At 36.2% G+C, this 12,281-nt stretch overlaps 1 protein-coding gene across 1 annotated transcript in view; it reads right to left on the minus strand.

Moving 5' to 3' along the window:
• BTBD9 (BTB domain containing 9) overlaps window positions 1-12,281 on the minus strand; it is a 413,203-nt gene that overhangs the window by 144,568 nt on the left and 256,354 nt on the right. The window contains 1 exon segment of the mRNA XM_044001629.1: window positions 468-657. Coding sequence (XP_043857564.1) covers window positions 468-657 — 190 coding nt within the window.

A 12,281-nucleotide genomic window follows, 5' to 3' on the forward strand; every position in this document is an offset into this window, starting at 1 on the left:
TTATCAAGTCAAAAAGTAACATTGTAGGTTTCCTTTTTATTCAAATTCTATTGTGGTCACAATTTGTTTTATTTTAGGATCATTTTGTAAGCTCACATAAACTGGTGACGTAGGGCCACTTTTGGAGTCTTTTTATCTACCATCAAAGCCGGTGGCTAACTGGGGGTCACTCAGGTGATCTGGGAAAAGCAGGTGTTTTAACTGCAAACCTGAGAAATGTGTTTGAGAATGCACATAGCTAAGTTCATATACTTACTTGCAATTGTATTACATTATATCCCCATAATGCATAAAGAGTTAAAAAATGTGAAATAAAATCTCTTCTAAATCAGACAAATCAAGTTTTGAAAAAGAAGTTCCTGACTTGTCTAAGTGAATAAGCAATCATTATACTTATAACATGGACATCTTGTTAGAACAATAAAAGCCTTAGCTTGACATTTCTTAAGAAAAAGTAATTGTCTTACCGTATTGACCCAATCATATATGGTTGTGCCAGCTGAACCACAATGGCACCACTTCCTAGTTGATGGCAGGTGTATCCAGAATCCCAATCATAATTCTTGGTGTCACCATTCAACAAGGCATTGCGACTACGACTCACACCTTCAATCACACTAGCACAATCTGCAATTGTTGCAACATTCTCCATTGGAACTGTGAAATGCAATACAAAACCTGATATCAGAATAAAAGTGGCAGAAGAGATTCCAACAACAATATCTCCATTAAGTCACAATCTATCTTAGACTAAGGGCAAATAGTAGATTAGAAGATACCATATTACTATAATTATACTTGCTAGAGTAAGGCTTTTAAAAATTCAAATGAAAAAGAATTTTAATTGTGATTTTACTATAATCTTTATTTCCCAATTTCACTCTACTTTCTTCTATCCAACAAGTTAGCTCCAGAAATAGATTAAAAAAAAAAAGAAAACTAAGCAATTGAGCAAAACTAACCAACAATTCACTTAAGTTTGACTGTATGCAATGTTCCACACCTATAATTCTCCACTTCTAGGAGGAAAAAAGACAAAGCTTCATTTTCTCATCTTTCTTGAAGCCAAAATTGGAAATTATAATTAAATAATGTTTAATTATAGCTGTGTTGGTCATTGGATATATTGTTTTCTTAGTTCTGTTTACTTGACTTTTCATCAGTTAAAATAAGTCTTCTTGTGCTTCTCTGAAATTATTTTTATAATTTCTTACAGTGCAATAATGTGTCATTATATTCATGTTACACTATTGGTTTATCCATTCTCCAACTGATGGCATTCACTTTGTTTCCAGTTCTTTGTAACCATGAAAATTGGTGCTATTAGTATTCTGGTGTACATGAGACCTGTCTTGGGTTTTCTTGGGGAATATGCCTAGAAGTGGAATCCCTGGATCAAAGGATATAAACAGTTTAGTTACTTCCCCTGCATAATTATAAGCTGCTTTTCTAAAATGGCTAGATTAATTCATAGTTTCATCAATAGTGGATGAGTGTACCTGTCTTCCTGAAGCCCCTAAAACATTGACTATTACCATCTCTTATCATACTCGCCAATTGTTCTGATTTGGAATTTTGTTATTATTAGTGATTTGGTGCAATCTATTACATGGTTAGGAATAATTTACAATTCTTTGATCAAACATTTAGATGTGTGCTGGTAAATGTTTAACAACTACCTCTCCATTGTAGGATACACTTTTATTTTCATCTGAATTATTGACATTTTTGTATGATTTTAAGTCTAGGTGATCAACAAAATAAATCATCTGGATTTGTAGTTTTTGCTTATTTCTAAGGTTCATGCTCATGCTAGAAATTTAACAATCAGCTTTCATGAGCCTTTTTGAGCTGTCTCTAGCACTCATCCATGAAAAAATGGTTCTTGGTTTCATATATTTCTTTTATAGTTGAAAGTTTTATAGTTTTTAGTTCAAATACTGGAAATGAATCCCACATCAGAAATACTTGATGCAAAGATTTTATTCCACAATTGACAACTTCCCTTATCTTGTATAGATTGTTGTTTTACAAGTTTTGAGTTTCATGTAATTGAAGTGATCTCTTTTACCTTTTGTAACAACCTCTGTCCCTTATTTAATAATTCTTTCCTTAAACATAGTTATGTAAGAAAATAATGGGCTTTGCCAATGCCCAAAGGCCCCAGCTGAGATTGATGAGGACTGACTGGACTGACTGAGAATTGACTGACTATGCTGATTAAGGTACTTGAAGTTGACTTGATTAAAACCACACCTGCCTGACTCTGAAGAGGGTGTGTTCTCAGAGACTGTGGACTTTGACCTCAACATGGGAGCACCCTTAAGTCCAGTGAATCAATGGACTTAAATGCTACCAGACAATTAGCTTGGAGCAGTGTGTAGGCACCACCTCTCTTCCAGATCACAGGTAGCTTCGTTCTGACAAACATAGGAATTTCCTCTTTTTGGCCTGAGACTCGTAGGTGAACTTGTGGCTTGTTTTCTCTTCTCTCTCCCATAGATCCTAGCTAGGCTTTCCTATCTTTCTGACCCAGGTGTTTTCTTTTTACTAATACCTGGTATGCTTCAATAAATGCTTAATGCCCAAAACTGGTGCTAAAGCTTCTGATTTATAAGTAAACCCTTGGGGGAACAGTATGTGATCAATGGCAAGGGCAGTGAGTAGAATTGGAACTCATGACTGAATATAAAATGAAATCAATCATATCACACTTCTTCAATTTAAGAAGCATTTATTAAATTCCTAGCATGATCAGGAACAGGGAAAGGGGCAAAACCAAAGCAGTTCCTGCCCTCAAGGCCTTTACATCTAAAATGGGGTTGGGGGGTTGAAGAGAGTGAACATTTATTCAGATGTGTACATAGAAAATATAGACAATATAAATACAAGTAATTTTTGTGGGGAAGGGAACACCTCCTTTAATTTTCCTCAACAAATACTAAACATGAGATTGAACATTGGAGATAATACTTTGCAAACAACCACCTGGTGAATGAGAAAGAACAAGAGTTGCTATTTCTGTTTTTTATAGATGAGGAAATCGAGGCTTATAGAATTAAAGTGGCTCATTTGTTTTTTTTTCAAGCCTACACACATAATAAATTCAAAACCAGGTCTTCTGACTTTGGAGTCAGAACTCCAGGACTCAAAAGATCAAAGAATTACAGAATTTGAGAGTTAGAAGGAATCTCAATAACCATCTAGTACAACCTACATAATAGAGAAATCTTCATTATAACATACTGTTGGAAAGCCTCCAAGGAGGGGGAAACCACTACCTCTCAATAGAAAAATTAAAGCATTAATTATTTTCTGTGTTGCCACATTATAATCCATCTAGGAAATAATTTCACTCTTAGCTCAAATTATTGCAACATTTTTCAAGACACTGGGCTTACATCTGCTTCTGCAACTTACACCCACTGCTCATGGTTGTGCCTTCTGGGGCCTAATAGAAAAAGTCTAATTTTTCCTCCCCCTCACAGCTTTTTAGATCCTTAACAACAGCCATCATGTCTTGGCTAAGTCTTTCCTTTAAGCTAAATATGCCTAGTTCATTCTACTTCTGGCATGAACTGAAGGCCCTTTACTATCCTAGTTGTTCTCTTCTAGCTCATCAATGTCTTTCAATCTATCAATCAAGTATTTACTGAGAGTCAACTATGTGCTAGGTGCCAGGTATTGCAGATACAAAAATCAAACAGTATCTCAAGGGATTTCCATTTTATTAGAGGGAACAAAAAGTAGATAAATAAATATAAACCCTTTTTCACTCCTTCCTTGTAGGAGACACATAGGCTTGCTGACTAGATTAGATGATTATGAAACCTATGCCAACCTCAGAGTATTCCTCACTATAGCAGTCACTCCAGAAAAATGTGTATCGAACTCTGCATAGTAAAGTGAGGGTTTACAGAGATGTTGTGCTGACTTCATTCTCATATGCACGTGAAACCTGGAGAATCTATTAGTGCCGTGCCAGAAAACTGATCTGCTTTCACTTGAATTGTCTTAGGAAGATTCTGAAGATTACCTGCTAAAATAAGCTACTAGATACTAAACTCTTCTCTCAAGCTGAACTGTCAAGCATTCAAACTCTACTCTGAAAGAATGACTCCAATGGGCTGGCCAAGCAGCCCAAAATGCATCATGCACAGTTATCTAAAAGACTATTTTACAGAGAACTTGCACAATGCAAGTGCTCACAAGGTGGTCCGAAGCAGCAGTACAAGGACACTTTCAAGATCTCTCTGAAGAACTTTAGTATGGATTGTGAGACATGGGAAAGGCTGACACAGGACCACCTAGCATGGAGTGCCTAGATCAAAGAAGGCACTGTATTCTATGGGCAAAGCAGAATCACAGCAGCACAAAGGAAACATAAGATGTACAAATCCAGGAACATCTCCACCCCAAATATTCTAACACACTATGTGTGCCTGGTAGAGCCCTCAAACTTGTTTGGACTGATCAGGCACAGCTGAACACATCATACCCTGCCTCCAACATCACCATGTCAGTAGTCCTCTTCAAAAAACGAAGGACTAACAACAACAATACTGTGTATTGTGTACTTGATCTACGGCTCTATTTCTTAGCCAGTATCAGATTGTTTGGATGATTATCACTTTGTAATATAGTTTGAAACCTGGCACTGTTAGGTTACCTTCCGTAACATTAAAAAAAATTGATTCACTTGATATTCTTTAGTTTAGACTTTTAGTTCTTCCAAATGAATTTTGTTATTATTTTTCCTAGCTCTATAAAATAATTCTTTGATAGTTTGACTGGTATGGCAATAAGTAAATTAATTTAAATAGGATTGTCATTTTTATTATATTGGCTTGGCCTACCCATGAGCATTGTGTGAAAAGTGTGTAAGATGTAATGGGCTTTTTGTCAACTCCCAAAGGCCCCAACCAGAGGAGATTAATTTAGACTGATTGAATTAAGTGAGACCACTGACTCTGCTGATTAACTCACTTAAAGTTTACTTGATTAAAACTACACCTGCCTGACTCCCAAGAAGGACTATGACATCAACACAAGAACACCCTCAAGTCCAGTGAACCAATGGATTTGGATGATGCTAACCAATCAGCTCGAAGCAGTGTATAAGGACAACCTCTCCTCTGGACCTATAAAAAGCTTCCACATGGAGTTTGCTTGAGGAGTCCGTGGCTGAAGCAGGCTTGTGGTGGAAGACCTGAGGAAGAACCAGGCCAGGCTGGAGTTCTAGGCTAGATAGGCCTTTTCTTAACTTTCTAAACTCCATGTGTTCTCCTTTTACTAATACCTAGTATGCTTTAATAAATGCTTAATGCCCAAAGACTGGTGCTAAAGCTTCTAATTTAAGGTGACCACACATGTAGTTGTTGGTTTTTTTTTTTTTTTGGGGGGGGGGGGCAATGAAGGTTAAGTGACTTGCCCAGGGTCACACAGCTAGTAAGTGTCAAGTGTCTGAGACAGGATTTGAACTCGGGTCATCCTGAATCCAGGGCTGGTGCTTATCCACTGCACCACCTAGCTGCCCCCACGCATTTAGTTTTAAACATCACAAGTGTTTTTATAATTGTGTTCATCTAATTCCTTGTGTTGTCTTGGCAGGTAGACTCCCAAGTATTTTATAATGTCTTCAGTTATTTTAAATGGAATTTCTCTTTCTTCCTGCTAGGTTTTATTGACAATATATAGAAATGCTGATGATTAGTGTGGGTTTTTTTTATGTGCTATAGCTTTGATAAAGTTGTTAATTATTTCAACTAATTTTTTAGTTGACTCTAGGGTTCTTTAAAGATACCATCATATCATCTGCAAAGAGTGATAATTTTATTTCCTCATTGCCTATTTTTTTTGTTAAATTTCTTTTTTATTTTTGCTACAGCTAGCATTTCTAATTCAGTATTGAGTTAACAGTAGTGATAATGGACATTCTTCTTCACCTCTAATCTTACTGAGAAAGCTCATCCCCATCACAGATAATGCTTGCTCATGGTTTTAGATACTACTTATAATTTTAAGAAAGGTTCCATTGATTCGTATGTTTAACAGTGTTTTTAATAGGAATGGGTGCTGTATTTTGTGAAAAGCCCTTTCTACATCTACTGATATAATCATGATTGTTGTTGTCTTTGTTATTGACATGGTCACTTACGGTTATAATTTATTAATATCGAATCAATTCTTTTACTGGTAGAAATCCCACCTGGTCACTGTGTATCATCTTTGGAATATATTGCGATAATCTCCTTGCTAGTATTTTACTTCAAAGATTTGCATCAATATTCATTATGGAAATTGGCCTGAAGTTTACTATCTCTCTTTTTGCTCTTCCTAGTTTAGGTATCAAAACCTTATTTATCTCATAAAAGGAATGTGGGGGACTCCTTAATCTATTTTTTCATATAGATTATGTAGTATTTGGATTAGTTGTTACTTAAATATTTGGTAGAATTCTTCTGTAAATCTATCTGGTCATGAGGACTTTTTCTTAAGGAGCTCATATATGGCTTATTCAATTTCTGTGCCTAAGATAGAGTTAGTTAAGTATCCTGTTTCCTCTTCTGTTAATTTGAGCAATTTATATTTTGTGAATATTCATCCATTTCACTTAGATAGTTTTATGGCATATAGTTGGGCAAAATAACCCCATATAATTTAATCTTCATTGGTGGTGTATTCATCCTTTTCATTTTTTGATATTGGTAGTATTATTTTCTTAAAAAGTATTGTTGTTCAGGTGAGAATGGATAAAAGATAATCTGTTGGGGCAGCTAGATGGCACAGTGGATAGAGCATGGGCCCTGGATTCAGGAGGACCTGAGTTCAAATACGGATTCAGACACTTGACACTGACTAGCTGTGTGACCCTGGGCAAGTCATTTAACCCTCACTGCCCCCCCCCAAGATAATCTGTCAAACATTAGTTGAGCATGTTAGTGTGTGCCAGGTTTTATGCTATGCAAAAAAGGGGGCAAAACTATGGTCTGTAATCTCAAGAAACTCACCTTCTAATGGGGGACATGATATGCAAATAATTTTATAACAGGATAAATAAGGTCCTGGGGATGAAGATAGAGATGGAAGATGATAACCAGGAAAAATATCTTGTAAAAGGTAGAATTTAAGCTGAGTTTTAAAAGAAATAACATAGTTGAGGAGTAGAGATGAAAAGGAAGAGGCATGGAGGACCTCCAAAGAATGGCACAGAGTTGCGAGCTGTACTGTCCATAGAGGCACAAGAAAGAAGTTAATGTAGCTTAATGTTACTGTAAGTGGAGGGAAGTAAAATGTAAGAGACCAGATAGGTAGAGTGCAATCACTTTAGAAGGGCTTTCAATGCCAAACAAAGAATTTTGCATCAGATCCTGGAGGTAAGAGGGAGCCACTGGTGTTTGTGGGGGAGGAAGGAGGTTAAAAAGTAAAGAAAAGGAATGAGGCACAGCAGGAGGCAGCTTTTTAAAAATTAAAAACAAAAACAAAAAACCTTATAACAAAGAAAAATGAAAGAAAGGAAAGGATATCTGCAAATAGAGGGAGGAGCTTAGTTTTTATATTACTGAAGTCCTACCATTCATGAGGGACACAGAGAAAGAACATATAAATGGATAGCCCATAAATTGAAGAACAGAATTTCAGGAAAGTCTACATACAGACAAAAATAAGCAGATAAAATAAATGAAGAATTCTTGGAAAAGAATGTCACAAATAATGCTACTTAAAAAGCTGGTAGAGGTGTTAGAGGAGGAAGGGTTTCAAAACTCACTTATGTAGGTGGGGGAAAAGGAAAATCAAAAAAGGAGAGAAATAATAAATGAGAAATACAGAATTTAGGTAAATTCAGAGAATTTGGAATAGGGTAAGTAAAGGTAGTGGGGAAAACCTATGGGAACAGACTAAATTATTCTAGTAAGCCAAACTCACTGCAGAGACAAAGTGCTGACTTAAAAGAGGAAGTGGACAAAATTAGTACAACAGGAAGAAAGGGAGGGAAATGCATCCCTAAAAATGATGCCATTAAATAATGGATAAACTGCAAAAATGAAAGAAAAAGAAAAGCAAAAGGGATAAGAAAACATTCAAAAATATGCTGCATACAAGAAACACATCTTAAAAAGAAAAATATATAAAAAGTTGAAGTGGGAGGAACAAAATTTACCTATGGGTCAAATGTTTCCAAAGCAAAACAACATAAAACTAGGACTTGTATGATATCAAATAAGGTGACAACAACAACAAATTTATCTTGTAAAGAAATGAATACTGGTGGTTAGTTATTTCCTGATGAGGGGGGGAGTGAGGCAGTTTTTGTCATCCTGATAACAAAAGAGAGGTCTGTTGTCTTCTTCGGGCAAACCCATACAACTAGGAAATACTTCTTTTCAAAAAAATTTTTTAATTTTTAATCATAAAAGTACTTTATTATTTTCCAGTTACATGTAAAGGCAGTTTTCAACATTTGTTTTTATAATATTTCTAATTCCAATTTTTTTTTTGGGGGGGTGGAGCAATGAGGGTTAAGTGACTTTCCCAGGGCCACACAGCTAGTTAAGTGTCAAGTGTCTGAGTTTGGATTTGAACTCAGGTCCTCCTGAATCCAGGGCCAGAACTTTATCCACTGCACCACCTAGCTGCCCCCTCTAGTTCCAATTTTCCCTCCCTCTCTCCCTTCCCTCCCCCTTCCCCAAGACAGCAAACAATCCGATAGAGGTTATATTTGTACAATCACATTAAACATATTTCTGCATTAGTCATGTTGTGAAAGAAGAATCAGAACAAAAGGGGAAAAAACTCAAAAAAGGAAAAAAGTAGAAACAGTATAGTTCGGTCTGCATCCTGATTCCACAATTCTTTTTTCTAGATGTGGAGAGCATTTTCCATCATGAGTCCTTTGGAATTATCTTGGATCATTGTATTGCTGAGAAGAGCCAGTCAATCATCACACAATGTTGATACTGTGTACAATGTTCTTCTGGTTCTGTAGGAGCTACTTCTAATGAATCACATGGACACAAAATTTCATCAGAAGGAAATCTGGAAAGTACTGCTAATGATTTTAAAGTCAAGATATTTTATAGACTTGGACAAAGTAATAAATATGCCTTCTCAATGGATGAGGAGTGTGAGGTGGAAGGGAGAGAATTCAGAACTGAAAATAAAACAAAACTGAATTGAAAAAGAAAAAAAAACTTCAAAAAATATTTTGAATGACTAGTTCATAGAAACATTAGAAGCCTTACATGCACTGAAGGTTGAAATTAGGAGAAACAGGAAGACAACATGCAGAATGACTACATCCACAAAACAGAAATAACAACATAACAATTAAAATGGAATGTTATTAAATAATAATGACCAAGCTTAGCTCCAAAGAAAAAACAGAAGGACGATAGGTACTTTTAAAGGCATCTCTCTCACATCTTGACAGAAGTGAGGAGATTATGGGGGTTGATATTGTATATGTCAGATTATTTTGATTTGTTGATTAGTTTTCATGAAATTATTTTTGGGGGAGTATTCTTTGTTATGAGATAACTCTGGAAGGGTCATAAAAGCAGGGTTACAATGAAAAATTGTAGGCGCTATAAAACCAAAAGATATTAATACAAATTTATTTACAATTTGAAAAAAAATAAGCAAAGTGGTTGAAGGTGGGAAATATCTGGACCACAGCTTAAAACATTAAGAATTACATCCTCTTGGCTAGGGATAAATTACATTAAGTATTAGTCTGGCACCTTGCAGTCCAATTAAAAAGGTTTTTAAATGAAAAAGGGTAAAAGGAGAAAATTATCTCTTTCTACTAAGTTAGATACCGAAAAGAGTAGAAATGATGTAGGAAGAATAGTAGTAGACAAACTCAAAATTCACCGTAGATAAAATACAAGAAAGGAACCAGCACTAAAACCCTAAAATTCAGACATCTATATACATATGCACAAAGTATAGGTGACAGGCAAGATGAGACTAATGCAAGAAGGCTTGACAAGTGACTTCTTCTATATTGTAATATATGACAAAGAGCTACATGAGTGTCATACGAGACAAATTCCTATACTGGCCATGTCCAAAAATATGTCTCATTCTGTATATTAGTTCAGGTAGCATCCTTCATTATTGATCCTCTCTTATGGTTGATCACTACATTGATCAGAGTTCTCAATTCCTTCAAAATTGTACACACACACACACACACACACAGAGAAAACAGGGGGCATTTGGATAATGATCAATGGAGGCAGAAACAGAAGCAATACTGTCATCAGAGAACATCACAGAACACAAGCCTGGCACAAAGGTATGATGATATTGTAATGACAGACAATTCAATTACCCAGACACCTGCTGGAGAGCTCTCTATCCAAAGCAGAGCAACTAATAATTTCTTGAATTGCTTTAATGATAATTTCATTCTTCAAAAGGTGGAAGAATCAATAAATGGACTTTCTATTTTAGATCTGCCTCTCAACAACAAGCAAGAACTGGTTGCTCAAGTAGAAATTATAGAAATTTGGAGGGAGAAAAATTCATGATAAAGAACATGAATCTCAGATTTTGGGAAAGTAATTTTCAAAGGATTCTAATGAGGGATAGGTGGGATTCCATGAACCAAAATATAGGGATTGTCAGTCCAAGAAGTATGTGAAGCTCTCAAGGATAAAATTTTGAAGACAGAGAGATAAACAAATCTGATAAAAGGGAAGAGAAGTTACCTTTTAGGAAATGTTTAAAAACTGTATTAGTTCACACACACACACACGCAGGTACAGAAAACCTATCAACCAATAGTATAATTCTTAAATTTTATTGAAACCTTTGCTTTTTACATTACTCATTTCATTATATAACTTTCCTCTACTGAACCTTCCCTTTTATTGCTGAAAAACAGTTAAACAAAAAAGTACTAAAAAGGGGATCCTGATTGCATATGTGACATTCTGTACTCTGTAAATGAAACAAGATATATAAGAATTTGCAAGTCAAGGAATTCTCCTAATATACAAGGGCTATCAGTTTGCTGAGAATAGGTTCAATAATATAATTATTCTAAAAAGTGAGACACATCTTTACATAAGCTCTTATCTCAGGGATATTCATCAGCTATAGAATTCTCTCTGTAGACTGGACATAATAGGGCTAAGGAGAAAGCAACAGGTATCTGGAGAATAAGCTTATGGAATAATGTGGGGACAATAATCACATCATAGGATTGATTATCCAGGCAGTGCTAAAAATTCTATGTATTTATGCCTGCTCATAAGCAAAAAACCAGACATTTCAATATCAAACAGATCCTAATTGTTAAAGTCAGATGAATGGGGTCTTGATTTCAACATATGCAAGACAAACTAGTCTTGCCATATGACCTCTGAGAATAGGGTATGTATTTTTTTCATCCTCATAAGTGTGACATATATAAATGCAGTGCTGGTAAAGGTAGCCCCTCATTTAGATCCTTGGTTCTGAGGTGCTAGCTTGGGCAAGCTATACAAGGTGATGATTATTATTATTCCATTGTACCTTTTTACCTTTACTTTGCCCCTCTGAAGACTCACATTTAAGTCACATGGGCAAATGGGGGAAACAAATGCATCATTGTGCAATTTTTTTCCCAGTGGGATTAATTAGCATGGAGTAGGAACTAAGGTGGTAGATGGTAGGGGTCAACAGAGGTTGATGTTCAGACCCTACAAACTACATACTACCTTAACTGCCTTAGCTTACATGTCCTTGCTGATTATTGCTTATTGCTTATTGCACATAGTAGCTGGTCACAAACTCCTAACAGGGTACCCTCCATGGAGTCAGATTTTAGGGGACATTGGGACACAATGTGATATTTTGTGGGAAAGAAGCAGGGAGGATCATCTGGATACATGGGAATAGACCCTATGAGTTGGCCACATTGGTCACACTGTCCCTGACATTCTAGACTGTTACCTCTTTTTACAAAACAGACCCATTCATCTTACCCGGGTGCTACAACAGCTCCTTCTATGCCAACACTGCCAGCTTCTGCTCCAAAATTGTCAGGGGAAAAACTAAACCAAACAAAACTGCGTAGAGTCAGAATATATGGTTTGAGTTCTAAATTTCCTCCTTGATAGCTCCTTATCCACTTCTTCGTTCCTTTTGGAACTCCAGCTCCACTCCAGCTCCATTCCTGACTCACTCTGAACTCCCCCATGCCATAGCCACCTCCTCAGCCTGGAAGATCACTCCATCCCTACACCCCTGCCTTTGACTGGTAGGTTCCTTGCAGAACCTCCATTTTAAGG

The sequence above is a fragment of the Dromiciops gliroides genome, chromosome 4 (assembly GCF_019393635.1).
Source record: "Dromiciops gliroides isolate mDroGli1 chromosome 4, mDroGli1.pri, whole genome shotgun sequence".
NCBI classification, from domain to species: Eukaryota; Metazoa; Chordata; class Mammalia; order Microbiotheria; family Microbiotheriidae; genus Dromiciops; species Dromiciops gliroides.